General features: G+C 42.0%; 15 protein-coding genes across 15 annotated transcripts; 5 read left to right on the forward strand and 10 right to left on the reverse strand.

The window, feature by feature from the left end:
* Position 1: 1 nt before the first annotated feature.
* On the reverse strand, positions 2-1,137 carry FOA43_000406 (uncharacterized protein; the record flags this gene model as incomplete). The annotated part of the gene is made up of 2 exons (XM_038920738.1): positions 2-1,035; positions 1,134-1,137. The coding sequence occupies 2 exons, from the start codon at positions 1,135-1,137 to the stop codon at positions 2-4; spliced, it is 1,038 nt and encodes a 345-aa protein (XP_038776666.1).
* A 102-nt stretch (positions 1,138-1,239) lies between these two features.
* FOA43_000407 (uncharacterized protein) lies at positions 1,240-2,214 on the reverse strand (the record flags this gene model as incomplete). The annotated part of the gene is made up of 2 exons (XM_038920739.1): positions 1,240-2,126; positions 2,208-2,214. The coding sequence occupies 2 exons, from the start codon at positions 2,212-2,214 to the stop codon at positions 1,240-1,242; spliced, it is 894 nt and encodes a 297-aa protein (XP_038776667.1).
* Positions 2,215-2,365: 151 nt separating this feature from the next.
* FOA43_000408 (uncharacterized protein) lies at positions 2,366-3,919 on the reverse strand (the record flags this gene model as incomplete). The annotated part of the gene is made up of 1 exon (XM_038920740.1): positions 2,366-3,919. The coding sequence occupies one exon, from the start codon at positions 3,917-3,919 to the stop codon at positions 2,366-2,368; it is 1,554 nt and encodes a 517-aa protein (XP_038776668.1).
* A 158-nt stretch (positions 3,920-4,077) lies between these two features.
* On the reverse strand, positions 4,078-5,684 carry FOA43_000409 (uncharacterized protein; the record flags this gene model as incomplete). Its single annotated transcript, XM_038920741.1, has 2 exons — positions 4,078-5,490; positions 5,679-5,684. The coding sequence occupies 2 exons, from the start codon at positions 5,682-5,684 to the stop codon at positions 4,078-4,080; spliced, it is 1,419 nt and encodes a 472-aa protein (XP_038776669.1).
* Positions 5,685-6,478: 794 nt separating this feature from the next.
* Positions 6,479-7,558, reverse strand: FOA43_000410 (uncharacterized protein; the record flags this gene model as incomplete). Its single annotated transcript, XM_038920742.1, has 1 exon — positions 6,479-7,558. The coding sequence occupies one exon, from the start codon at positions 7,556-7,558 to the stop codon at positions 6,479-6,481; it is 1,080 nt and encodes a 359-aa protein (XP_038776670.1).
* A 145-nt stretch (positions 7,559-7,703) lies between these two features.
* On the reverse strand, positions 7,704-9,455 carry FOA43_000411 (uncharacterized protein; the record flags this gene model as incomplete). Its single annotated transcript, XM_038920743.1, has 1 exon — positions 7,704-9,455. One exon carries the CDS (start codon positions 9,453-9,455, stop codon positions 7,704-7,706), a length of 1,752 nt encoding a protein of 583 aa, XP_038776671.1.
* A 1,150-nt stretch (positions 9,456-10,605) lies between these two features.
* FOA43_000412 (uncharacterized protein) lies at positions 10,606-11,379 on the forward strand (the record flags this gene model as incomplete). The annotated part of the gene is made up of 1 exon (XM_038920744.1): positions 10,606-11,379. One exon carries the CDS (start codon positions 10,606-10,608, stop codon positions 11,377-11,379), a length of 774 nt encoding a protein of 257 aa, XP_038776672.1.
* A 216-nt stretch (positions 11,380-11,595) lies between these two features.
* FOA43_000413 (uncharacterized protein) lies at positions 11,596-14,883 on the forward strand (the record flags this gene model as incomplete). Its single annotated transcript, XM_038920745.1, has 1 exon — positions 11,596-14,883. The coding sequence occupies one exon, from the start codon at positions 11,596-11,598 to the stop codon at positions 14,881-14,883; it is 3,288 nt and encodes a 1,095-aa protein (XP_038776673.1).
* A 76-nt stretch (positions 14,884-14,959) lies between these two features.
* Positions 14,960-16,060, reverse strand: FOA43_000414 (uncharacterized protein; the record flags this gene model as incomplete). Its single annotated transcript, XM_038920746.1, has 1 exon — positions 14,960-16,060. One exon carries the CDS (start codon positions 16,058-16,060, stop codon positions 14,960-14,962), a length of 1,101 nt encoding a protein of 366 aa, XP_038776674.1.
* A 216-nt stretch (positions 16,061-16,276) lies between these two features.
* Positions 16,277-16,732, forward strand: TIF11 (Translation initiation factor 1A; the record flags this gene model as incomplete). The annotated part of the gene is made up of 1 exon (XM_038920747.1): positions 16,277-16,732. The coding sequence occupies one exon, from the start codon at positions 16,277-16,279 to the stop codon at positions 16,730-16,732; it is 456 nt and encodes a 151-aa protein (XP_038776675.1).
* Positions 16,733-16,805: 73 nt separating this feature from the next.
* On the reverse strand, positions 16,806-17,903 carry FOA43_000416 (uncharacterized protein; the record flags this gene model as incomplete). The annotated part of the gene is made up of 1 exon (XM_038920748.1): positions 16,806-17,903. The coding sequence occupies one exon, from the start codon at positions 17,901-17,903 to the stop codon at positions 16,806-16,808; it is 1,098 nt and encodes a 365-aa protein (XP_038776676.1).
* A 256-nt stretch (positions 17,904-18,159) lies between these two features.
* On the forward strand, positions 18,160-22,689 carry FOA43_000417 (uncharacterized protein; the record flags this gene model as incomplete). The annotated part of the gene is made up of 1 exon (XM_038920749.1): positions 18,160-22,689. The coding sequence occupies one exon, from the start codon at positions 18,160-18,162 to the stop codon at positions 22,687-22,689; it is 4,530 nt and encodes a 1,509-aa protein (XP_038776677.1).
* Positions 22,690-22,923: 234 nt separating this feature from the next.
* On the reverse strand, positions 22,924-23,868 carry FOA43_000418 (uncharacterized protein; the record flags this gene model as incomplete). Its single annotated transcript, XM_038920750.1, has 1 exon — positions 22,924-23,868. One exon carries the CDS (start codon positions 23,866-23,868, stop codon positions 22,924-22,926), a length of 945 nt encoding a protein of 314 aa, XP_038776678.1.
* A 788-nt stretch (positions 23,869-24,656) lies between these two features.
* On the forward strand, positions 24,657-26,363 carry FOA43_000419 (uncharacterized protein; the record flags this gene model as incomplete). The annotated part of the gene is made up of 2 exons (XM_038920751.1): positions 24,657-24,703; positions 24,758-26,363. 2 exons carry the CDS (start codon positions 24,657-24,659, stop codon positions 26,361-26,363), a joined length of 1,653 nt encoding a protein of 550 aa, XP_038776679.1.
* Positions 26,364-26,482: 119 nt separating this feature from the next.
* Positions 26,483-27,400, reverse strand: FOA43_000420 (uncharacterized protein; the record flags this gene model as incomplete). Its single annotated transcript, XM_038920752.1, has 1 exon — positions 26,483-27,400. The coding sequence occupies one exon, from the start codon at positions 27,398-27,400 to the stop codon at positions 26,483-26,485; it is 918 nt and encodes a 305-aa protein (XP_038776680.1).
* Between the last annotated feature and the right edge of the window lie 190 nt (positions 27,401-27,590).

Genomic DNA, 27,590 nt, shown 5'->3' on the forward strand with positions numbered 1-27,590 from the left:
TCTATAGTTTTTGATGGAACATCTCCACAACATTAAACGGATATCCGTGATCTTTGGCGAGAAATGCTGTAGTAAATGTATTATAAGTTAGGAAGATGCTCACAACACTAATTGTCACAGCCAAACCTTTATTTCCTTCTTCGAGATACTCGGGAGATAGCAAAAGAACCACTAAAAAGAGTGTAAATGATACTTGGAAAGCTATCGAGATGGCAATCTCTACTCCCTGCTGATACTGCACTCCTCCAGTCATCAACTGTATATTTCCGGTGCTGCTTCTACTTAGAAAAGGAACACCTCTTTGAATACAGAAGTTCAAGCCAGACATGTTGATGTAAATAAGTATGATGCTGAGACCGCAGTAGAGTCTCCAATCGCTAAGAAGGTCGAGGACCTTGCGGCCCTTTTTCTTCAACAATCTAAATACGATGGTGAATGCTACGAATGACTTCACTAGCGTCTGCATCTCAATTCCCTTATCTATTTGTATGTTAACGTGGCATATATGTGAGATAAACATGGCCAAATCTAGCTCTAGCACAGACTCTGGGATCTCATTTGATAACGTGAAAGCATAGTGTTCACTGGTTATGTTGAGATTCTTTGGGAAGATCTGTCTGCTATCGTAATCATCAGTAGAATCGATATCAGAACTTTCTTTGTATATTAACTGAAAAGGAGGATAGATCCACAGCTGGGGAACGCTACGTATGCCATATTCCTTGAGATTGGCCAAATTTTCATGTGCATCTATGTGAAGAAAGAAGATGTCAGCATTTGGCTCCTTCCTTCCAACGGTTGACGCGATCTCCTCAAACAGAGGCTGAACAGATTTGCAGAGATCACAACTGGCCTCAGCATGAGAAGCAGTAAGCAAGGTGACCATAAAGTAATCTCTATCATTGGATCTGTTGAAGACTGGTTCGAACTCATCGCTTTGCACGAGAATTACGTTGCTGTCGGACTCTGAAGCACGCTGTCTGAGGAGCGACTTAGGCAGAGCAGCCTGCACAACCGAAGCAACAATAAGAAAAACTGGAAGAAGAAGCATTGGTGGATTTTTGTCCCTTGCAAATTGATCTGCTGTCAAAGAATCTAACTATTGGTGGCCTCTGACCTGCTTCTTTGTCTACTCATACTCGGAACTCGAAATTCGCGATTTACTCAGATTTAGTATTATGCAATTGTTCATAAAGTATGTATGTATTCGTATTCCTGGGGGTTTAATGCTGGCGGATTTCACAACTTAAGAACATAAGTTTTCCCCTCTTCATGACCAAAATATTTAGGTCTGCGTTGGTATTCTTCATCATCCCGAACTTCTAACCTGCTGCCCAGAAACTTTCGGTTGGCACTAATTGCAAGTAATGATGATTTCAGTCTATTTAGAGTATCCTGATATTCCTTGTCGTCTCTGTCTGTCTGTACCTCCAATTCCTTCACTCTGGCCCTTAACTCCGTAATGCAATGTTGTTGTTTGTCTATAATATTATTCTCATGTGCCACCTTATCCACATCTGTTCCGTCCACACATGGCGGTTGTACAGCTTTCTTTATCTCAATAGTACTGTTGGGAGAAGTATACACAGAAGTGGCCGGTGTTCCCCTTGTAGTTAAAGACATGTTGGAAAAATTCGCATTCATATTGGCTGCATTCCCGCTACTGGCTGACCCATTTGATGATTGGCTGTCTCTGAGCATCGACTTTAAACGTTCCTGTGTTTCCTCTGCTATCATTTCAGCCTGTGCTTGTGCTTGTCTGGCCAGTTTTGCTTGTTCTCTTGCCTCACTCACCAATGATTCCACTTTCTCAGCATCATCTTTAGCCGTGTCAAGTTCTCCCATAATATTATGAATCAGCCGTTTCTGTTGGGCAACCTGCTCTTCAAGCATATTGTTCCTCGTCTTCAAATCATCTATTTTGTCATAAGCCTGTGATGCGGTCTGACTAATCTCCCGAATCTGAGTCTCAAGAACTTCCGATCTCTTTAGCTCTCCTTTAAATCCTCCATCAGTCAGCGTTCTTGGTGTCAACTGTGTGCTATGGGTATTGGATGACATTCCAAGCCCTAGTCGCGGGGTCTTCGGCAGCCGAAATCCATGTTTTGTAGAATGTGAAGAATTGTCTGTATGTAGAACGCGAGAAATAAGGTTCATTAGTTGTTTATATGCTTTTTTTTATGTATCAACAAGAAGAACAGTAAGACCGAGCATTTCTCTTATTGCTCCTGTTCTCAATTTCGATCATCTTTTTTTCTCGGATATTTTTTTATTCTCTTTTAGTGGTGGCTTGTAATCTTTTTTTCCCGAAGAGGAAAATTCCAAGTAACGCGAAAAGCATTAGGTAAGCTAACTTTAGTATTAATTACTTAGTTTTGGTTGGCTCTGTATGCTCGTCAAGGTACCGATTCCGATCAAAGTACTGGTTAGGATGTACTATAGAGCTCTCATCCACTTTGACTCCCTGCTTGAGGCAGCTGTCTATACGTTCTCTGTTAACAAGTTCGAACACTTTAGTACAGGCTGTCTGGTACTCTCCTCTCTCGCTTAGTTCAAGAACCTCTCCTAGTCGTGTATCGTCTTCTAATCCGAGCTGTTGTAATCGCGTGCTCAACTCATCCCGATGTAGATCTCTGTAGGGGCATCCGTGATACTCATTTTTCGTAGGTCCCGGTTTGGATATAATTGTTCGACAATCCCAGGGCTTATAGTGGATGTGACCACCTTCCAATCCATAGTTGTGACGGAAACTGTATCTATAATCCTTGTTGAATTTTTCTACACTCATAGATCCCGGTCCCATGGCAGTGAATTGTTGCTGCCAGAATTTCAGTGCCTCCTCTGCATTCAGCCCAATACCCTTCAGGAAGAGCGATAATTGCTGACGACCGCTGTATCGTAAATGGTGGTTCTGTTGAACTCCTTCCATCAATATCTGCATGCATAGAGGAAAATCTTGTACGAATTGGCCCACGTTACCAGCATTAATCATGTCATTGCTATCACTACCATCTCCTTCTCCTACTCCATACCCATTCAACTTGTAATCAATAGCCACATATCCCTTGGAAAGGTTGTTTAAAACGGGGACAAGACGATCGTCTTCATCCAAAGTTGGTAAAGCCTTCATTGTTGCTTGTAACTGCTCCATAAGGAAGTTCGAGAACTCGGTGGCTATCAACGACAATCGCTGAAACTCTCCCACATAAGCGTATCCCAAATGTAGAAATGACTGACGAGTAGAAACCAACTCGGGCACGTATTCAAAGGGAAGCCTATAAAACTTTACAGTATCCAGATAAGCCGAAATCTGTTGATCCGTCACATGCTGGGTTCTTTGGTAATCCACTGTTTGCATGAGAGTAGATCTAATAGCATTATATGAGCAACTTAAAAGCTGATCTCTGAACTGCTCTCTTTCTCCTTCACTGACTTCCTCCCATGGTAAGTCGATGCTATCCACGAATTCTCTCTGCTCTTGCAGACCGAGCTGTTGGTATCGAATTTTGAATAGTGCAGTTTCAGCCTTGACAAATCTGCGACGTAACTCATCTGACCGACAAAATGCTAGTCTCAAAATAAAGTGAGAATAGTGGTCTTTCTTCCTTTCCTGATACAACGAGGAAGACTCTTTACTCGGTGGATTCAATGGTAATAGCTTGCTCAAGATCGGCGTCACAATGGAGCTCGTCTCCTTAAACTTCTTGCCACGGCTTTGACACGATTCAATTTCAAGCAACACTTTGAGCCTGTCAATAGCCCAAGTTTCAAACTCCTCTAAAGTGATTTCCTCCAACGGTGGCATACGATAGAATGTTAGTCGACGCGGATATCGACTCAAATCATCAGTAAAGCCTTTGCTGGGATTTGAGTCAAAGTTTCTTCGACCATCTGTTCTTCTTCTAACCTTTCTGAACATGATTTAAGTTCAATAACTACTATAGAGATATAAGTGAAATGAAAATACATGAGATCTGAGAATCTGAAATTAACGCGTCGCGATTCGTGTAATTATGAAAACGCGGCCAGTAAAATAATAAGAGAAAGAATAAAATGCTGTTGAGGCAGAAGGTCTGATCACTCTGGTCCATCCCCTTCCCACTTGTAACACCGCCCATACCATGTCCTCTTTAGGCATTTCCCACCCGAAGGATCATCTGTAGGTGTGGACCCTGCTGGCGTTGAACTTGACTTTATAGGCGCCTTGTATTTTTCGTCCGAATGATCGACAAAATACCAGTTGTAGCAGTCCATACAGGGAGGAGGCCTTACGCATGGTGCTGTCTCGTTGTAAACTGACAATACGTTATCAATCACGTTTTTAAGACGATGGTTGAGCATGTTAACATGCCATCCTAAGTCCTTAACAGAGTCGTAAGTGCAAACGAGGCCAGAATGACATTGCGTTTCCATGGCATAGCCGGCTATATTGCATGATGATGATGCACCGTTACAAATTCCTAAGAAAATAGGGTCTGCCGTGTTTCCAAAATGCCAGATGTGCTCATATTCTTCTGGAAGTCCTGGTGGAACCGGAAGATGCAATCTTGTTGTAGGTAGGCGTTCTCCTGGACTTTCAAATGTCACTGCAGGAAGTCCATAGGTGCGTCCGACGAGTGAAGCTAATGCTCCTCCTAAAGAATGGCCTGTGATCCAAATTTCGGAACGCGGATATTCGCTGGAGACGTTTCTGTAGATATCCAAAGCCGCCTTGTAATATCTATCAGGTCTTCTAAATTCACGTTCTATGCAAGTCTCGTCGCACTGATATGTTGAGCCCTCATAACAGTCACATACCGTTGTCCAAAGAGACGAAACACGAGCACAACAGCATGAAAATAAGAGGTTATCGTTCAATTTGTCTCCATCCACCGTTTCTCCGTCGTCTCCCGTCGCATCCATATCATCACTAATCACTATACCGGAGGCGGATGTTCCTTTCAAGGCGATAATCACTTTAGGAGGTCTTCTACCCTCAAGTTTAGGGACCTTTTCTACAAACACATGTCCTCTAACTCCACCTTTTTTCCATCCAAATCCACGTCCAAGTTTATAATGATCTCCTACATCACGCCAGCTAGGATCACTTGGAAGTTTAGCGTACGCGTCAGAACACATCTCTGCCAAGTTGAGTATCGTCTCTGGATCAGTGATGTTCGGAATACTGATCTGCTCTTCAGACCAATCAAGATGAATAAATGATTCATTTCTCGCTTCAAATGCATAATTCAGATATGACTCAACAAAATCGGGATCTCGATTAGCCATTCTGATGGTCGATTGAGTGTCTGAAGACATATCAAATATATGAGTAAACGGTTGCTGAGTAACGCTCAAAGGCTCATCAGACTTTATATTTAGTGAATCCAAGAGCTGATCGTCAATATCCAACCGTTTGTGTGTGTGGCCGTCAGCAGCGTTGTGAAATATGTGCTTCAAAGCGAATGACGTGTGACCTGAAGAGTAATCATCATCCATTTGTAGCACATTCTGATGCAGACGCTGTGGTATACCGGCAGATACTGTCACAGTTAGTACTGCAATGATGGTACAGAGCAAACTAGCATTCATTGCAGGGCGGTAAAAAAATAGAGCTCAAGTGTAAAGCAAGTGTAAACAAGGGCGCTCTCAGCTATCAGTAGATAAGAGATAAAGAGGGGGGCTTTTAATTTATTTACGCTCATTTATGTTTATTTATGTAACCATTCTCATTAGGCAAGTATATACATTATCTATTCTAGACGGCATCTGAGTAGGAAGCCTCAACAGGCTTATTCATCAAGGAAGCATGAGTTAAGACAATTATGGCACTAGAAAAGAATAACCATAGAAGAGTGATGATAGGACTGGAGATGAAGAGAACAGGAAGGTTGATTATCAAGATGATTGTGTAGACGACGTTCCTGTGCAAGGTAAACATATGTAGATCCAACTCATCAGTAATACCAAAAGATTTCTGTACACAATATAATGAGGCAGCATCAAATATGATCAAAATAAGGAGAAGATAGTTGGTGAGAATCATATAAAGCGATATTGCTGCCACTATAAGCATGTAATTGGAGCTGAAGTAAGACAAATTGTAGGAACATCGGCGTTGAAGGTCGAGCACGCTAGTTGGTTTGCTCACACGACTAACATCAAAAAAGTCATTGAATTTTCTAAGCTGTTGTAGCTTGGAAGTGAAGGTATTCTTGGTTCCACTCTTCAAGAGAACAATGTTAGTACAGAAGGTACGAAGCAAATCGGTCGGCTCCCCATTTAAACTTACCTTGAAAGTATCAAAGTCAAAATTCGACGTGAAGGATGAAAACTGTGCGGGCACAAACGAGCTCATTTTCTAATCGATGAATTCCTTGACCTGATCTACTCTACATTAAACCTGCTTCTTTTGTTTTTATTTCATTACGAAACGTCGCCAAATCAAAAAAATAAAACGGTGTATGTACAAATTTGCTTCTGCATCCTTACACCACATTCAGCCCATGTTTCCCTTCGTATTACCACTTCCCTTGGCATGATAGTCCTTGAACTCATCCAGCTCTCTCTGTTTATAAGTCTCTTTATCTTGATATTGGTCGTTGTCTTTATCGTCATTGTCTTCATGTTCGTTTGTGTTTGATACCATACCTCCATTCTTGAGCTCATGATCCACAAACTCCTCCACGGTCATCGTCGGTAGTTTCTGTCCAGTACCTTGAATTCCGGTACGGATCTGCTCTCTTGTCTGAGCGGGAACGATGGTGAATGGACGTAAAACCCGACCTTTATCAGAAAAGACCGGATTATCAATCGATTCAACTTTATCCGTAAATCCCTTATCAAATTTCCCTTTCTGATCCTGTTTCTTTCTCTCTCGATCAGAATCATTTTCAGTTGGAACCTCCTGTTCCTCAAATCTCGTTGCATTCTTCAACAATTCCAATTCCATTACGTTTCCTTCTAAAGCTTCAAAGCTCTTTAAAGCATAATATTGTAACTGCTCCTGTAATATATTGCGTACAACTTCATCATCCATCTCTTTCATACTTTCCTTATCCTTTAACACTTCCAATGCTTCTCTGAATGCCTTTTCCTTCTTGTAGTTCTCAATTTTCCTCTGTCTCCTCAATACTGGATCTCTAATTTCAATTTGAGACAATTCAAGTTGATTGTTTTCTTTTAGTGAATCCAACAGCTCACTCTGTGCCTTAGTTAAAATCCCATAATCCTGTGCTCTGTGTAAGAACCCCATATAAATGCTATCAGCGTGAAGTAGGTTCACCAATCTAGACCGTTTATCCGGAGCTCCATCACTTCTAACACCTCCGTATTGTTCCATAAAATGTGCGAGATGATACGGAATCGCAAGGAACTTCAAATTATCCGTACTGATGTCGTCTAGCGGCTCGTTTGAGCTGAAAAGATGTAACTGATCTACCTTGTTGTCAAGGTCCTTTAATTGGTCAAGCCGATCATTGTATTGTTTGACGAATGCCGCGCGGTTTCCGTCTCGATGGAAATTATTCAGTCTCTCTACAACAGCATCAAACTCCTCTGATAATGTAAGGTCTCCCATTATTGAAAGCTATAGAAGAAATAAGCAGTACATCAAATTGCAGGCAGCTCCTCCACCCTCAAAAAGAAAAAAATACGTCTCAGCATTTTATTTATGTACATTTATTGGCATTATAGTGTAATTGGTACAAAGGACATCGATGATTTCAATTCGGTTCAACTTTAATTCTCTTGAGATCTCCTCCAGGCTGCTGTTGAGTTTGCTGGGGCTGTACTTGAGGCACTGGAGGCGAGGCTAGTTGTTGAGGTTGTTGTTGGGGCTGTTGAGGTTTTTGTTGCTGATTATGCGGTTTAGACGAAGATGACATTTGGTTCTTCCCTTGAACAGCTTGTATTGCCGATATTTGAGGCACTCCCCGCATTGTCTGCAAAGCTTGACCTGCATACTCCCCTGAGTATCTGTACTCCTTTCTTCTTCTAAGCATATCCGTCAAGTCATCGATCCGCTTCTTAAGTAGCATTTCCCTTTGCTTGGCAGCATTGTCTGTAGCTTCCAACTCGATAATCCGAGTCTTGTAAAGGTCGTTCACTAATTCAAGCTCCGAAATTCGCGTCCGCAACTCTTCATTCGAAGTCAATCCATTCTGTTGAGATTGGAACTGTTGGGTCTGCTGCTGCTGCTGTTGTTGCTGTTGCTGCTGGAATGATGCCAACATTGGGGACCTCCCCAAAGAGGGAAGACGTGTACCATCTGCAGAACCAACTAGCATGGGCGAAATCATCTGAGATCGCTGCTGCTGCTGTTGCTGAGCACCAAAGTTTGGAGTTGGTGGGTTAGATCCCAATGGAGAAGAGTTCTGAGTAAGATTCTTGAGAGGAGGTAACTTCTCTGTGTTCTGAGACTGATAAGCACCGAAATTTGGTGACATTCCAGGTCTTGTCGTTGCAGAATCTAGGGAAGGAAGCTTTGCGGAGCCAGTTGGCAAAAGTGGAGGTGTCGCGTAACCATTAAGTTCTGTAGAGGGAGAATAAGGTTTCCGACCGTAACCAATAAGAGGAAGCGCCTCAGTAGTATGCGAATGAGCAGAATCCGAAGGTGTTGGAAGGCCATTACCATTACCGCTATTTCCATTGGCTGACTGAGCCTTGTTATCCAAGCGCATTCCCGGAATCTTGTCGTTAGAGCTTTGCTGACTGAGAGTCTCTAATGCGCCGGCAGCATTGAGGATCGCATCTCTACCCAGGTTCTGCTGGGAACTTGATCTTTCAGAAGATTGTGATGGGTTAAACTTAGGTGGCGCCGTAGACGAAAGAAGAAGAGGAGACGTCACTCTGGCCAGGTTGGAAGCAAACTGAGCAGGAGTCGAAGAAGGATAGTGTAACGGGTGAATGGTAGGATTCACCTGAGACTTTCCAACCCAAGAGTTTGTGTTTCCGTAGGCATATGCCTGTACGGGAGAAGTAATGCCATTTTGATTACGTGGTAGCAAGGGAAGTAATCCGGGTGATTTTCCATTTGCAGGAGAGCCCATATTAGCCCCTGTTGCTCCAGCCGTGGTTCCTGTTGTCGTTGCTGCTGCTGAGCCAGTAACGGCGGCCATAGAGCCAAAATGCGGAGTTCCATTAGAGCCATTCTCAGATTGAGAACTGGTGACATTGCTACCGTTGCTGTTTCGTTTAGAGCCAGATCTGGAAGATTTGGGTCTGTACTGCTTCGATGAAAACTTGGCCCTAGAGTCTTTGGCTTTTAATTCGGGAGTGTTAGGCCCAGACTTGGAGTTATTGTGCTTGACTCTATTTCTGGACTTGATGACATCACTCTTTAAGGAGATAGGTCTAGGTCTTCCATGAAGCTTGAGAAACAAGCCACAAGCATTGCAAAGTACCTGACCAGATTCATCCCGACGCCAGAGAGGAGTTGTCTGCGTCTTGCAGTTCTTACAAATAGGAGTGGACATACTTTGACGTGTAGTCACAGATCCGTTAGACTGTTTAGTTGAGGTTGTTTTGGCGTTAGGATGCACAGGTTCTGAACTCGAGGCAGAATTTGAGGCCGACACTGGCGATGCGGATCGTTTAGAGGAAGAAGTTTCCGATTTGGAAACTGACGGATAATTGGAGGGTGTTGCTGTTGGAGTTGTAGTCGTTGCCGTTGGAGTTGTAGTTGTTGTTGTTGACGACGGAATATTTGCTGTTGAAGGTGGTGTAGTAGATAACGATGCCGTGGACTCTTTTTTCACAGCAATGTCTTGTTGAACTGCCTGTAGCATTGTATTTGCACGCTAAGAGGAGAAAAGTTCCAAAAGAGGAGAGTATCACTGAAAAAAAATTCAAACACGAGGTCGAGTTTATGTTATTTTTTTTTCCTTCAATTGAACAGAAGATCGAAATAAAACCGATAAGGTCACCAGATTTGAAAGTTTGGAGAAGCGATTAAAGAGAAAAGTGATATCAAACAGAAAAGATTATGATCAACACAATGATAATATAGATGATGTTCCTCTCAAAGAAAAAAATCTGAATTATCAGCAAGAAAGGGATAAAGATAAAGAAAGAAAGACATAGGATAGTCCAGATAGTGATATTTTCCACGATAGATTCAGCGATTAGATAAGTTTTCTTTTTTGGAGGCAGATGAAAAAAATTTTTATTCTCTCCGAATTATCGAAATGAAATATTTTTTAAGGTCGTGCAATACCAAATGCCCCATGAATGGAAGGTAGATAAGTAGATGAATGAGTTAGCGCCAGACAGAGTTCAATAGGGAGTCAATCAGAGATATGGGCAGATGCAGTGGGCGGGGAATTGAATTATTCAGCTTGATCGAATTTCATTACACATAGACATGAGGGCGAGAGGTACTGTAGACTAATGAATACACTTATCCCCCATAAACCCATATTGAATTGGTAGACAGAATATCTGCGCCTCTGCTGCCATCTAAAAATATTACATCGCGACTTAATCATTGTTGTGAGGAAAGGATTTCAAATATACATTTTGGCGCTTAATTTTGATTTAAATTGATTGAGCGGTTGATATAATTTGAGTTTATCTACTTTCTTCCTCTCGTTGGTTCTTTCATTATCAAGTCTTCAGTATTTAATTATGGTTTCATTCAATAAAATATCTGCTTCCTTCGGTTCAATTCTTCTCATATCAGCTACTATTGTTTCTGCAGAAGAGGCTCCACAAAACTTAGACAACCCAGAAGGAGCCATTTACAAGGCGCATCTAGATTCCGGTGATATTAAAGGTATCATCGAAATTTACACTGCCAGAAATAGTTCTGCCAAGGTTCATTTGGACATTACTGGTTTGCCAGAAAAAGGAGGTCCTTTCTTCTACCACCTTCATCAAAACAAAGTTCCAGAAAGCGGTGACTGTGAAGCCACCGGAACTCATTTCAATCCTTATGAAGCATCTTTTGAAGAATGTGATTCCAATCAGGATGATTCCTACTGTCAAGTGGGTGACTTATCTGGAAAGCATGGCTGGATCAACACTACTTGCTTTCAGACTACCTACTATGATCCATATTTGTCTTTGAACAAAGAAAATAAGGCTTTTATTGGGGACTTGTCCGTGGTTGTTCACTACTCGGATATGACCAAGATGCTATGTGCTAACTTGTATGAGTCCAAGCGCAAGTTCTGGAAAAAAGAGTACACCGATGACTTCACTGATGTCCATCAGCAAGAAAAAAACGACAGCTACTCAAATTCTACCTCTGGCTATGGTGGACAGTATGCCAACTACACTAATAGCACTAATGGCAGTTCTGTTGAAGGAATCACCTCGACCTACTGTGGCAGCGCTACCAAGCAGACCATCTCAACTTTGCTTGGTGCCTTGATCGGCTTGCTGATTTCCTTCTTCTAAAGAAGCGTCCCATGGTAAAATAGCTAATTACAGAATTATATAATGACATATGACAACATAATCAGAGCAGCAGTAGTTGTAGCAAAATGTGATTAGGTCAGGTTAACTTTGGCACTCGCGAACTCCGATCAGTGCTAATTTTGCGAGATTATATTTTCTCTGTTAAGATTGATCTCTTCTTTGTTTGTTCCTTATTGCTTGGAGTTCTATTACACAATGACTATCTATATTGCATCTTTGTTTCTTCCTTACACAATTCATTTTGAGGTTGAGGCATCCAAGGTGCCTATGCTCAACGATGACGAAATTGTTGAGCCTGTAGAATCCCTCAATAGCAATAATGCTACGCGGATTGGTAGTCCTTCTGAAGAATCTGACTATGAGGATTCCACAATCTCCATTTTGAAGTCTCTTGCCAAAAACAAGTCCACTTCTAACTTGTCCTATGAAGAATCCGAATTGGCTTCTATTTCGAGCGGCGAAGCATCTGAGCAGCCATCATTTCGGCAGCAACTGCAACAGCAACTGCAACAGCCGCAGCAGCAGCAACAACCCATAATGTTCACTCCTTCCAATAGAGTGTCAGTGCAGGACTTTTTCTTCAACAATCCCAACAGTTCCAGGCTGTCTTTAAGCTCTCCTTCGATAGAGGATACTCAGGCCCGTTCTGAAGGCGGCTATTTTGCTGCCGCCACTAATACCACTGCTGAATCTCCAGCCTCTGGGTCTGCTATTGCTACCACGCCTTCCAAGATTAACACGGTGCCTGCAGTTGGCTCAGTGGGTTCTGGAGGCTCTGGGGCCTCCACTTCTTCGCCCACCGGTGCCGTTCAGAGAAGCAAATCTGGCATTCCACCCTCTGGATTGGCCGGTTCTTCTGCATCTGCCTATGTTAGACCTCACTCGAGGTTGAGAAATCCTCCCCCTCCTACTAATGTATCAGAGCTTCTTCCTAGACCAAGCTTGGAACATACCAGATCAACTCGTAGTTTTGGTAGCAGCATGAGCAGAGCCTTGTTGGCTCGTAGAGCCAGCTCTCAGGTTATTCCTCGTCAGAGATCTTCATTAGCGGGTGCTGACGTCGGATTTGAGGGTGATGGTGATTCGGCTGCAATGATGAAACCACTCAGTGGACAGAGAGCTGATGATCAATTAGATCGCTACTTTGCTGAGAAGACTACCAATGGAAAAGTGGTTCCCTTCGGCGGTTTCTCCCGTGATTACAAGTCCTTGCTAAACGAGCAGAACAATGTGTTTGCTACTGCTCCTTGGAAGGTTGTTCATTACGAACGTGGTAACGGTAGTTTACGTAACGCCGTTCATCAAGCTGTCGAAAGTGGTCATTTGAAAGATGTTCAATGGATCGGTACTCCTTGTATGCCTTCAGATTTGGTTCCTCAGAAAACCAGAGATGCCATTTCTGTGAAATTAAATGCTGAATACGCTTCCGACCCAATATATGTATCAGACGATGTCTTTGAAGGAGCTTATGATCGATTCTGCAAGCAAGTTTTATGGCCTATTCTTCACTATCAGCTTCCTGAACAGCAGAAGGCCAACGAGTTTCTCAATGGTTCATGGAGAGACTATGAAACTGTAAACCGTCAGTTTGCCGATAAATTAATTGCTAAGTATAAAGAAGGCGATATTATTTGGATTCACGACTACCATTTAATGCTTGTTCCAGCCTACGTTCGTAAGGCTTTACCTAAGGCTAAGATTGGCTTCTTTCTTCACGTTTCCTTCCCGTCCAGTGAGGTTTTCCGTTGCTTGGCTCAACGTAAGCAAATCCTTGAAGGTTTGTTGGGCGCTGATTGTGTTGGTATGCAAGCCGATGAGTACGTCGCCCATTTTTTCCAGAGCTGTAACAGGCTTCTATTGGCAGACTTTGATGACTACGGCATTCATTACGGTAACAGAACTATCAGTGTCACCCATAATCCAATTGGTATTGATGCTTTTGGATTGCAGAAGGTCATTAATGGTGATGTGGTGAATAACTGGAGGGTCTTAGTGAGGGACAGATGGGCTGGAAAGATGCTGATCGTGTCTAGAGACAAAATGGACAAGATTCGTGGTGTAAAGGAGAAACTTCTAGCCTATGAACGATTTCTCAACGAGAATCCAGAGTATCTAGAGAAGACTCTTCTCTTACTTATCTGTATTCCTGGGCGTGCTGCTGCTGACGAAAAGATGGAAAACGAGATTCTTACTGTTGTGGATAGAATAAATTCTCGCAGAGACAACATTGCTAGTGACAGGCCTGTTATCGTTCTTAATCAGGACTTGCAATTTGAGCAGTACTTGGCCCTTCTTAGTGAGGCGGGCTTGTTTATTGTGTCCACTCTTCGTGAAGGTATGAACTTGACGTGCCATGAGTTCGTTGAAGCGTCTTCAGAAGACCATTCACCGTTGATTTTAAGTGAGTTTGTTGGCTCTGCCGCAGTTTTGTCCGGTGGTGCCTTGATCACCAATCCTTACAATGTTAGGCAGGTGGCAGAAGCCATTCGAATTAGTGTTGAAATGAGTGCTGAAGAGAAAGGACGCAGATGGAAGGCTATGCACGAGGCAGTATTACGCCATGATTCGCTCAACTGGGTTATTCAAGATCTCAAGGATATCGATGAGGCCAGTTTACTAAATACAAGTCAACAACCGGGGGACATGAAGCAGCTAACGTGGGCCGCAGTTGACAATGCTCTTCTGAAGAGCAATTCGATGTCACATACAGATTCAGGTAGTACCTATTCTCGTTTGTTTATCATTGACCTTGGTGTTCTTATTTCCAACGTGGAAGTTCACGGAACCAAGATCAACCCTATTCAGCAAAGACTTACAGATAGTATCATCAACAATCTGGCATCGGATCCTTCAAATGCAGTGTATTTATTAAGCTCCTCTACCAAAGCTGATCTTGGAATGCGGTGCAGAAGTATGAATGATGTGGGAATTCTTTCTGAGAATGGTGCGTATGTTAGACTCTGTAACGAATTGGAGTTTACTTCTTTGGTGTCTCATAAGGAATTGGAATGGTTGTCTGCCGTGGTGGACACGATGAAGTCTTTTAGTCTTAGAATTCCAGGAGCTTACGTGGAGACTGAGTCTTCTATGGTGAGGTTCCACACAGAGGGAAGTCACGATATCGAACCCGAGCACAGGGACAAGCTTGTCGGAGAGCTAATGGCTCATATCAACGAATTATATGGTCATGACTGGAACCTACATGCTCATGTAGTGAACAAGATGGTCGTGGTTCAAGAGGCAGATACTGTGCAAAAGGCTCTTTCCTACATTGTTGACCAGAGTCAACTTACGTTTGTTATGGCTACAGGAGAGACCAGCCCTACCAATGAAGAAGTGTACAATTTCTTCAGAGAGCGTAGAGAGCGGTTCGCCAATAACGTGTTGACCGTAAAGATGGGCAAAGCTCACGACAGCTCGAATGCCGAATTTAAGTTGCATGGTATGAATGAGCTCTTGATTGCACTTTCAAGGGTGGCCTAATCTATCTATTTTCTTTCTCTGACTTTATAATTATACATGGAAGATAATGATACATAGAGGCAGTAGTATAGTTGTTTCATTCGGCCCTGTGCCTAGAAACAACGTTGGAATTCGCCCCTCCTCGTCTACCTCCGCGAGGCCTATGATTCGGAGGTAGGTGTCTACGGTGATGAGCACTTGAGTCAGATACATCCGGAGTCTTACAAACGTTGTACAATCCGTTGAGCTCGTCCAGCAAAGCTCGGTCAGCTTTAAGATCGTATTTGTCCAAACTGTGCCATATATGTTGGAACTCCGGCATGGACACCTCGTTGGTTGGCCGGCGTACTCTCCATAAAGTCTCTTTTCCCTTTTTCTGACGCTCTCTATCTGCCTCCATACGCTGAAGGATCTGCTTTTGAGAAAGTAGTAATGGATTACGGTGATCAGAAGGTACTGTGGAGATAGTTGATAAGAAATCAGAGTCTTTGAGTCTACCAGGATGAGTATCTATCATCACTCGTTCATATTGACTCTGCCTCTTCTTGGCCAGTATGAACTTCCAGCTATCAGTGAGAGGTTCTATGAACATCTTCTCCTGATGCAGAAGAGGAACCAATTCAGGTTGATCAATCGGTTTTCTATTAGCGACGGTTTCGTATATATATGCCTCATCGAAAGTTTTATCCTGCTTAATACTTTGTACATCAGTTTGGGTGAGTAACGTAGCATCGAATTGGTCGACATAGGTTTCCAAGTCGGGAAACTGGAGTAACTTAGAGATATCGATCAAAATTGAGTAGGAGGCCCTGAGGTTTGTAAGGCATCGCATTTCTTCGAGCTGCTTTGGATCCATAGAAACAATAGAATCCGGATCCGGTTTCCGAGGTAGCACTTGAGCTAATATTGACGGCAGCTGGTTAACAGTGAGTCTGACATAACCGTAAGCAGGAGATATGGTAGAGAAATGCTTTGGATCAAGAACCAGAGTAGAAATTAAATCATTAAGAAATTGAAGGATATTGATACGATAGTTCAGGTCCACTTTATGAAGAGTTTCAAGGACAGCAGGATACAAGTCGTTCTGGATGCCCGAATAGTGTATAAGGAAACGGATGAGCTCTTGGGCTGCCACCTTGGAAGGCGTTAGAGCGACAAGCTGTTTAGCAAAATAAATGCGAGCTTCAAAAGGATCCATTGAATAACTTGGGAAGTTGACGCCTCTACCCTCCTGTCTTGAATAAGTTGTTGAGTTTAGTCTTGAGCCAATTATTCAGGTATCGCGTAGCGTCTAAAAAAAAAAATATAAATTGAAAAGTGAAAAAGTGAAAAATAAAAAAGAATTGAAAATTTTTTCTTAGCTCAAGTAGTTTTATGGTGTTCTTCTTCATTGATTGATCAAAGTACTGGAATCATGGGTAACAGAGGTAAAGGTAAAGGAGGAAAAAATAGAAGAAGAGGAAAGCATGAAAACTACTCTCAAAAGAGAGAGCTTGTACTCAGAGAAGAGGACCAGGAATACGCACAAATCACAAAGATGTTAGGTAACGGACGTGTTGAAGCAACATGTTTTGATGGAGAGAAGAGAATTGCACATATCCGAGGAAAATTGAGAAAGAAGGTTTGGATGCAGCAGGGAGATATTGTATTGGTTGCATTAAGGGATTTCCAAGATAAACAATGTGATGTGGTGCACAAATATAACTCTGATGAGGCCAGAACGTTGGTTTCAATGGGCGAATTACCGGAAGGTGCTAAGATCAACCAAACCGGTACGTTTGATATGGACGAGGATGAGGACGCCAACTTTGAGTTTGGCACTGGAAGTGCAGACGATACTGATGAGGAATTGGATATTGATAATATTTGATTTGATATATCTAACTATATTTTATTGTTAATAATAATGGGCTTATTATGAGAGAATCGATAGAGAGAATGAATCACAATTCGAAACTATCCGATCTTCTAGCTGAAGAGGCTGAATTTTCGTTAGGAATCTGATAATACTGGTCGGTATTGTTAATGCTGGTTGTACCCTGATGTAGTTTTGGTCTTTTCGTTTCAATGGACTTTCGGATCTGATAGGCAGAGATATCATTGTTCAAGGAGATATCACTTAATCCATCCTTATTGGTAGAGAAAAACTCTTCACGACTAACCTCCTCAGGATTTTTCCTTGAAATGTTGAGAATGTATACACCGGAAAATATGATAAGGAAGCCGCAGAGTAAAGATATGACATCAACAGCAGAAGTGGTATTAAAACCAGAGAATAGAATAAAAGAAGCCAAAAGTGTGGCTGTAGTGAAAGTAACATAGTAGAGCGGATTGACAATGGAAGTATCGAACTGTGCTAAGGCCTTATTGAAAAAGGTCATCTGTGTCAAAATGCAGACAACAACTGTGATAATAAATAGGTAGGTGGAGACGTGTGTAAACTGGTTACTTCCACCAAATGTCAACTTAAGAGCAATACCAAAAGCCTTAATGGCACAAACAGAAATGGAACCGACCGCAGAGCAGATTGAAATGTACACCATAGGATTCTGCGAGCCGTACTTAGGCGCAACTTTGTAGATCATAAAGAAGGAAAACACTACCACTGCAGTAGCATACAGTAGAAACATGGGACGAGCAGCATAATCCAATATTTCGTCGACTGTGGTCACCTCCTTATCACCAGGAGCATGAAGAACAATAATGACGGATCCAAGCAAACAAATGGCACATCCCATCTTTCCAAGAACACCCAAGGTTTCCTTGAGAAATATGGCTGCAAGAACGGCACCAATAATGACGGAAAGAGCACCCAAAGGAGTGACTAGGATAGGCGGTGCAAAAGTATAGGCAGCAAAGTTGGCTATTTCTCCAATGGCCATAAGAGCAGTACCTAAAATCCAAACAGGGTTCTTGACGTAAGTATAGGACTCACCACGTGATCCATCTTTTAAGAGGCCGAGTTTTGTGAGAACAAAGGATGAGCCTATGGCAAAAGAAGACGAGACGGCTAGTGCTAAACCTATATATTTCTCTTCCATGATGACAATGAGAGAAGACGCTTTAGAATTGAGACACCCGTCAAGACAAGCCAACTAACTGATTATGGCAGCCTTGCGGTGTAGGCTCAGCCCAGATTTCGATCCGACGCGAATCTTGAAAGTTTTCTTTGTTCGTGAAAGAGGGAGATACATGTGAAAGAGGATGAGTTAGAGAAATTTTTTTAGATCCTTTTGAAAGATTTCACATTTGGACATAAGAAGGGACTTGACTGAAATATAGTTGCTTTCTTTTATAATGTCTGTCATTGATCCATGCTGGTTTGACGAGTCTTGCTTTGAAGAACTAAGCCGTCAGAAGCTATTCGACCTTAAGAGATACCTCATAAAGCGTCGAAACTATATCGATGAACAAACTGGGCAGATTGTCTTCTTGAACAAGGTTCCTAGAAGAATCTTGAACGCTCTTTCGAAGAATCATGTCAACATTGAAACCACAGACTATCGTACAGTGGCGTGTGATGCTATGGCTGTGTGGTTGTCTAGAGCATCTCAATTAGTGTATTCACAGAAGTCAGCCACGAGGATTCGATACGCCCAGGAATTGAGCTCGTTTGTTTCCACCGATACAGCAGACTCGCTTCTCCATTATGTCATTGACTTTTGGACGGATTCAGGATCTCCTCTTGGAAATGCTCTGAAAGAAATGTTCATCAAGTTGATGAGCTTCATTACGGCCACTGAAGATGATCAGTTTAGGAAACAGCTATTTCAAAAGTGGACTTTAGAGGCTTTGCAAATTCCTTATTCGATGAGAGTCTTTTATTTTCTGATAGAGCATCTCTATAAGCAGGTTGAGCCTGCTGATTTTATTCTCCAAAAGAGACCAACCTTTGTTAGAGACTCATTAGAATACATATGGTCAAGCTCTTTGGCTACAAATGTTGGCAAGGCCATAGTTATGGTGCTTAGAAACATGTATAGCAGTGAGAATGAATCCGAATGGATGGATTGCTGGTGCGATGATCTAATCATTAGTCTCAAGAACCTCCAGTTAAGACAAGGTATAGAAACTTACCTTTTACCTCAACTTTTCAAGATCTCAAAGACTGCCACAGAGGCATTTCTCAAGCGAGTCAATTCTGAGAATGATATCACCATGCTACTAGGCTGTCTTACCGTTGCACAATCTACTTCTATCATTATAGAGCCATTTGATGGCGAGAATCCCCTTCTTTCCTTGCATACTGTGGAAAGCCTGCTGATTCAGGACGATGAGTATTTCAAAGTCACTGCATTTTCCTTACTAGTGAGTTGTCCCAAGCATTCTAGTCCCATCAAACCCTATTTATATGATCTTATTAGCTCCTGCCTGGATGCATTGTTTTCAGAAATGAACGTGGAAACTAGAAATAAGATGTTTTCTCTGCTAAAGAAGTTCATTTTGAGAATTAGAGACTCTACTCATAAATTACAAAGGGACTATAAAAATATGGAGTCAAAGGATCCTGAGCGGTTCGTAGAAGAAATCGAATCGAAAAAGCATGACATTGAGTTGGGCCGGCAGTTCTTACAGAATCTGCTGGACTTTTCGGTGTTTAATTTGAAGCCTGGGTCTTCACACCAGCGGAAGGCTTTTGCCTTTATGGTATTGCTTGCTCTTATTCATTCTGGATTGGACTCAAGAGTGAGAGAGGAGCATCATGATAAGTTTAAAGTTGTTCATTATCCGTTTGATGTTGCAGTCTATTCTTCATATTTACTGCGAGTTATGATCGACAATATCTCCGATGATTACGAGGATAACAGGAATAGTGCTGTGAATGTCCTTTCTATATCCCCCCTTTCTCTGACCAACACCGATTTGAAGCTTGCCAAAGTTAGAGCATTACAGCTGTTGGCAGATCTCAAAGGTAAAAACGTTGATTCTGGAGCACGTTTCTTTTGTTTCTTGTTTCAGTTGTATCAGAATAATAACGAGAAGGACTCCTGTCGAGAACTTCTTTCGAGCTTGAACGACCACTTGGCACAAGGAATCGCCATAGCCAAGAGCGATATTGCTTCTGCATGTTTTAAATATAGCATTCAGGGGTATTTTGCTGCCTTTAAGCTTATTATTGAGATAATTGACTTTGATAAAACTTTTCGGGATGACAAATTCATGATAGATATGCTCAATAGACTTATTTATCAGGCTATTGATGGCTGGAATGTATCCAAAGGGGTATTACAGCATGATTCTCCAGAGGGTAACTTACCCAAGGAGATTGAGAAGAGTTACAGTCCAGAGCTGGAAGCTACATATGGTAAGGGAACTCAGATAATATCCAGTTATGCTTGGAGAACGCTGAAAGAGTCCACCGGTATGCTCGAAATTGCCATAATCAACGCACCGCTCAATAAGGAGCAGCTATTAAAGATTGGACCTCTCCTAATGAAACAGCTTGCCACTATTCGTCATAGAGGTGCATTCTCAGCTGTTTATCCAACATTTGTGGCCTGCTGCTTGCGATGTCATAAAACACCAGAGATTTCTCTAGTAACTAGGGATTGGTTGAAATCCAATTTACAACTGATTACCGAAAAATCCAACTTCATCACCCGTCGATCCGCTGGCATTCCTTTCCTTATTAACGGTATTCTTACTGCTGATCCTGAACTGGCTGGGCCTACATTCGACAAGTTAATGGTTATAGCCCAAGAACCGGCAGATGCTGACCAAACTATGGAAAACGTCAGCCTTCCTCAGGTGAACGCTTTCAATTGCATTAAAGCTTTCTTTGTAGACAAAGCATTGTCGGAAGTTTCCGTGTTATATATTGACAGAGCTATGGAGTTGGCGCTACAATCGTTTGAATCACCAATATGGGCTATAAGAAACTGTGCAGTGATGCTTTTCACTGCCCTTGAGAACAGAATGTTTTCATCCAGGAAGCTTCGTAATAATTTCTTACCAACTTATCCTGCAAAGCTTTTCTTTACGAAGTTTGGCTCCATCAAGGAAACATTTCTCAGAAACTTGCAACAGGCTATTGAATCAGGTCTCAGTGATGCTCGTCAGGTGCAGAGAATTTTCCCCATTCTTACGATTATGGGTAGACTAGATCCGACTCCAAACTACACGAGTTTGGATGCCTTCCGCCCGTTGATATTGCAATGCTTGTGCAGTAAGCAGTGGAAAGTGAGAGAGATGGCAGCAAGATCTCTTCCTGCTTTGCTCTCGTCGCATAAAGCTTTGAGATGGGAGCTTGCCGAAAGACTTTCTACTGTGACATCAACTACTAAAGATTTGAATATGGCCCATGGTGCATTGTTGGCATCGAAGGAGTTGCTCTTCCGATTGAGGGAAGGACTCTTTGGCTGGTCCAGAGAGGCCTCATCAATCGACCTGACGGCCCAGTCGATGATATCAGAGGTGAAGAAAATTGTCATGTCGAAGTTAGATGATGTGCTAGCCATCCCATGCTACCCTATTCAACTAGAATACTTTAAATTGGTTTCCACGTTTCATGACTTAACTGACTATGGCACTGAGCTTGATTGTATGCAGAACTGGTTGGCAGATCACGTCAATTTGGGCTCAAGATTAAATGGCGGCAAACAATTGGCAGTGAGTGAAGCATGTCAGATAGTTTTAGAGCATCGCTTGTCTCAGAAGACGATTTTCCGAATAGTTGTCAGTGAGTGTTTGTTATCTGAATTGTATGAGGTCCAAAAAAGCGCTCTTACATTTTGTGAGAACCATGAGGATGAGATGACAGCTGAAGAAGCTAACGATGTTGTAAGGTGTCTATGGAAATTGGTTCAACTGCCAGCTTGGACTTATATCAAAGCTCGTTCTTTGAAGCTCCTTAACGAGCTTTTGGTGAAGAAGGGAGTAACCTCTTCTCAGGGTTCTGAACTAGACAGGATTAAACTATTGATGGCATTATTGTCGTCTTCAGAATCTGCTAACAAGTTTCTCAAACTTGCCTGCATTGAAGCGCTTGGACCACTGGTTGGTAAAAGTTTGGCACTAGAGAAAACTCCAGGATTGGACTCTTTCTTTGTGATATGGCTTGAAAAGGTTAGGTTGTTGGTTGATGATGATCTAGAATACCCGGAGAGAAGTGCTGCATTAAGATCTTTGATTGGTTTCAACACAAACTACTTTCATGATGAAAGAAGCAGCGAGATTTCCAAAGAAGAAATGAAAGTTGTGGCATTGTTGTTTAGATTCCTTAGTGATGATGATCACGAGCTTCGTGATTTGGTTTCTCAGCATTTGTCTACTGTTGTTTTGGGACTCGATTTCACTCTTGTTCCAGCAATGACTGAGAAGAGAATGGTTGATTGGTTAAAGGGCATTATAGTGGCTAATAAAGCACTTGTTGAACTTGTTTTCGACTCGTCCTGCTTTGTGTTTTTCAATTATAACCAGAAGTTTCGAGATCTCTTTACTAAGGATCTGTTATTATTCAAATTTGAGAAGCAGAACTTGTATAGAGATGAGATTAATAGAGCAGATCAGTTGAACCAGATTCTTCTGGAAGTCGAAATTGCACCTGATTGTGAGGCTCTAACCACGTACGCTGATGCTATCGCACGCAATGTCTCAGATATTACCAATTGGATTATTAAGGAGCATCCTGTAGATGGATGCCTAGGCTGGTCGTTGGACGAAGCTAAGATGGAGTTTGTATATGAGAATCTTCAAGGACTGTCTACTCTCATTAAGATAGGCAGGTTCCCGAAAAACAGCGAATTGGTGGAGCAGACCAAAAAAGCCTTTACCAATGCTGAGCTCCAGATACACCCTCTACTTGTGAACACAGTTACCAGTATGTAATAAGTACAATATGCAAATTGTATTAGAAAGCAACGGGCAGAAATAAGAAGGATAGGAGGAGTAAACAATAAAGTTATAAGATAAAAAAGGGACAGAATAAAGGAAAAAAAGTAACCAGGGATAATATGAAGGGGGTATGTGCTAACAACAAACACATCAACGATAGAAAGAATTAGTTAGAGTGCACTTAAAGTGGTATCAAAGTTGTTGTTGTTGCTGTTGTTTAGAGGACTCTTATAGAGATTCCTCATCGGTATTCTTGTTATTTCTCTTAATTTTGAAGAACCTGATACCTCCCTCGTTGGAAGGAAGTGCTCCTTGAGACTGGAGATAGTCATCGCCAGTTTCGCTTGGAGAAAGTGTTTGCTGGACACCGACCGGAGCAGAACCACCAGGAACAGTGGCCAGTTGAGGTTGCGAACCGTCAGCCAATGTCTGGCCAGGAACGATAGGTTGGAAACCGTCCTGTTGTTGAGCCTCGTTCAATTCAAGAGCCCGATCATTGGCATAAGTTTCTCTGTGAACAGTATAAGCCTTGCGCAGAGAAGAACAGCATGTTAGAAAGAAGACAATGAGAAGACAAGCAGTAGCAGCCCAAACCAATCCAAACATGGAAGCGCCAATCTTGGCAGCCATTTTAGAGTTAGTGAATTGCTTTCTTGCCAACACGGAAACGGCAGTTTGACAAGCAGCACCTGCAAGACAAAAGATGAGACCAAGGGAGACAAAGAAGAAAGTAACATGTCTCATGGCAGCCCAGCAAGGAGTGAGGAATTGACCGATGAAGGAAATAGCAGAAAACCCAAAGGCTACGAACAACAATGGGAAAGAAAATCTCGAAAGATAGTAGTAAGTGTCTCTGTTGCTAACGAATTCGTGAGGCAAGCTGGTGCTGTTTCCAAAGTTATCGAATGGAGAAAGAGGGATATCTGGACCCAACTGAGTACAGTTGCCGTTCTTTGAGGAATTCACACTGTTAGGATGGCAGACACCCCAGTAAGTCCATCTGGTAACACTACCCCCCGCATTTTTTATGTCTGCAGTATGAGCCTGTAACCAGTAGAATTGATTGAAAGGGGAATGGTTGACGGCACCAGAAAGGATAATAAACAAAAGACAAAGAGTGGCACCGGCAATTAGAATAGCCGTGAGGGTCCTATTGACTAAAGTAAAGAACATTTGTAATGGAACAGAAGTATATTCGGAAGAATTAGCTAGAGTCTGTAGAATGGCAAAACAAAAACAAAAACTAAAGTCAAAGCTAAAACCAAAGACTCAGTCTCTCTAAAGAAATGATGTCAAAATAAAGCAAAAGGACATGCGGCACTAAAAAGGGAAACATACAAACAATTTTCCCGCAGCAGCATAAAAAAGTTTTTCGGAGGCTTCCAGAATAGTCAACTTGGTTTAACTTAAAACGTAAACAGGAGCAACCGAAAGTGGAGCGAATGCGGGTGGGAAGGGAGTCGAATAATTACGGCATATGTGGGGTCGGAATTAGAGCTTAAGATATATGCCCGGACTCGAACTAGTAGCATGTTTATCCTACTGGGATAGTTGACCACCATCATGATTATTTACTGGCATGATATTTGTCCATTACCTTGTAATATCTTAGTTGCCACAACCAAGAAGTCCATGCATGTGCTGCATCAAAAATCTGCAATCAAAGTGGTGTCTGGATGTTATGGAAGTTCCTACGGCGTAGTTAGGTGATGTGTCTCGTCTGGTTAAGGGTCAGGCAGGGGCTGAGGAGATGGGATGAGTTGCTGTTGATGTGGCTGATGTGACTTACGTGACCGATGATGGAAGTGGGTGGCTGAGAAGACACCTTTTACTTTGGGGTGTAACGATGTACAGAAGGAGTATTTGTAGCCTAATCAATTTCTGCGCATATAATATTATTTATGTAGCGCATTATTTTTTATTTTGAATCCTACTGTATATCATTACTTCTTCATACTTCGATGTCTGATATAGAAGTCATCAACCTAGATACTTCGCCACATAGAGAGTAAGCTTTGTTTCCAGCCTCTTATGCATTTTTTCCTACTAACACTGTTTTTAGTCAACCATTGGAAAACGTTATAGATGTTGACGAGATCGATGAATTCTCTGACGACCATAATGGATTGATCTATAGTGATCCCGATCAGTTATGTGATCTTCTTGGAATAAAACAATCGTCAAAAGCAGTTGCATTGCTACTTTCGTCTTCTCCTCCATCTTCTTCTCAGCAGTTAGCACCCATTCGTTCCAGACACGCTGCAAGAGTGTTATCAGTCGAGAGTGAAAAGAGTGAAACTGATTGTCCAAGTAGTCAGTCTGGAGTCATAACCGTCGAGTCATCGTCAGATCAAATTATCGATTTTAGTGTGCCAACGTCCCAGTATACTTCGATCTCTTGTCGTCGGTCCAGAGCATCTAATCAGCACATCCAATCATACAGTGACATCAGCTCCATATCAAATCACAGTGATAGTATCGTGATTGAAGGTTTGCTGGATGCTAATGAATCTCGGCCCTTAACTTGTACTGCAGCAACTGGAAGCTCGCCTTTACACCAGATTCACAACTATCAACCTATCAATACCACTCTGGAGCCAAAGACATCTCATTCATGTTTGTCTACACCGCATTATACGGACTCGGAACTTCATATAATGTTGGAAACAGCCAAACGTAATGATCCAAAGCTTCTAAAACAAGTTAACCTTGTGTCACACACTAAGCCCGAGCTTATAGCTCAGATGACTGTGTCATTTGATGTGAAACTTATGGACGAACTCAAGGAGATCAATCCCAACTTTACAGAGTTTTTGAAGCCAATGCACTTTTCCGCCTACCAGAATCCTGATAACTATCCAAGTATTATGTTTCAGCGCAAAGTTAACTCCGTTTATTATAAAGCTAAGGGAGCCTTCGTTCCCGTGAAGACTCATTTAGAAAATGAGAAGATGATTGGATTATACGTGGACTCCAAGAAACTTCCCCAGATGTTCAAATCTCATTTTTTGGGGGATACCATTCGTTCCATGAGAAAGACCTATGCGGATTATCGTTTGGTGGTGTTTTTATCTGGATATGACTCGTTCTTACAGGGTGTGAGATCCCGTCAAAACAAAGAGTACATCAATAAGGTAAGGCAAGAGATGACCCAAGAGACGGAATCCTCAGATAATTCAGAAACTACCAAACGTAAGAGAAGAAGGAAGAACATCAAGGATATGGATGGTGGTGAGGTCAAATTTACCGCTGAACAGGTTCAAGCGAAATTACTACGCTACGAAGTTGATCATGATATCCATTTATTTCCTATAAAGGGAATTAAAGATCTTGTGGAATGGCTCAAGAGCCTCGGTTACACATTGGCCAGTAAATATATAGATAACTTGGAGAGAAATTTGGATTTCTCAAACATAGGTCAGATTAGATCGGGTAAAGATGCCCGGGGCTCCTTCATAGAGATGTTGAAGCAATTCAAATTTATGACCACGAGTTCTGCAGACAAGCTTGTTGATGAAACAGGTATCAAATCTGTGACGGAATTGATGCTTATGTTGCAACAAGGTGATAAGCTTGTCAATTCTGCAGGCCGACCAGTGGTCAGAAGTAATGTGGAGAACGTGCTACGCAAAGTGCTCTTATCCGAAGATGGTGAAGAACTCATATAGTTTAGATTATTTGCTATGATTATGATATACCCGCTTTCTATAGTTAACCTTGGCAAACGTCCTGTAAAAGAAGAGTTAGTAAAGATTGGCAAAAAAAAAGCGTTTTTGGTATAAGTTACCTATGAAAGTACTGACTTTAGTGTTTTGAGGTCGTCCTCGTTAAGACGATCCTTTATTGGTTCAAGTTGCTTCAATTTAAGGGAAATCTGAGAGACCTCGTCTCCTTTGAATTTGTATCCATGGCTGATCAACACTGCTAGTAGGTGAATAATACGGTCATTGCAGTTAATGTCTCCATCACTGTCCAATGTTTTAATCATGGAATCCACTACTTTATCTTCTTGAATTCTCCGAATCTTCTCCCGGCCTTGTTCACTAGAAAGGTCGGCGTCCTCCTCCTCCTCAGAAAGTAGAGAAGTAAGTAAGGATAATGCCCTCAGCTTCAATTTGCTGGAAGCCTCTGCATCATTCAATACTGCAGAAACTACCTTCCACCCATCCAATACTTCAAACAGTTTGTAGGCAGTGGCATTGTGCCTCGTGATGCTGGACAACGCATACAATGCCTTCATCTTAAGCTGATTATGATCTGGGTCAGTATCAAGGGCATGCTTCAAAATCGTATCGAACCATTCAGAGTTGCTACTTTTACACTGATCCAAAAAATCGTTCTGTGAACGTGGATTATTCTGAACGGCAGAACCGATACAGGAGCATGCTAAAGCTTGGATATCAGGGTCCTCATTATTCAAATGCTGTAAAACAGCGGGCCAAAGATCCATATTCTTCAAGTTGTTCGCATTATCCAAGTTCTCTATTAGCAATTCCATATTTCCAAAGGCTATTTTCAACTGATCTTTCGTGGATTCTTTGTTATTAAGCACTTCTGCACTTTCTTTCATCAGAGAAGGGTCATCTTTAAAATGTCCCATACCCAATAACTGGGCTAGCGCGTTTGGATCCGGTTTTCCAGCACGTTCTTTGGCCTCATCATTACCTCCTTGCTGTGCAAGAGACCATTTCAATAATCCATCCATTCTATTGATAAGCTTTGAAGATTATATGAAGTTCTTGGCACTTCGAGAGATTTCACCCACCTTATATACTTTTTTTTTTTTTGGTGCATGGAAGGAGGTGGAATTTTTTAAGCATTATAGAGAAAAGAGCTTAAGAGACCACCGACCATCTCCCGTCGACTTTACTTTCTTAGGGGGACAAACAGTCTGT

The sequence above is a fragment of the Brettanomyces nanus genome, chromosome 1 (genome assembly GCF_011074865.1).
Source record: "Brettanomyces nanus chromosome 1, complete sequence".
NCBI classification, from domain to species: domain Eukaryota; kingdom Fungi; phylum Ascomycota; class Pichiomycetes; order Pichiales; family Pichiaceae; genus Brettanomyces; species Brettanomyces nanus.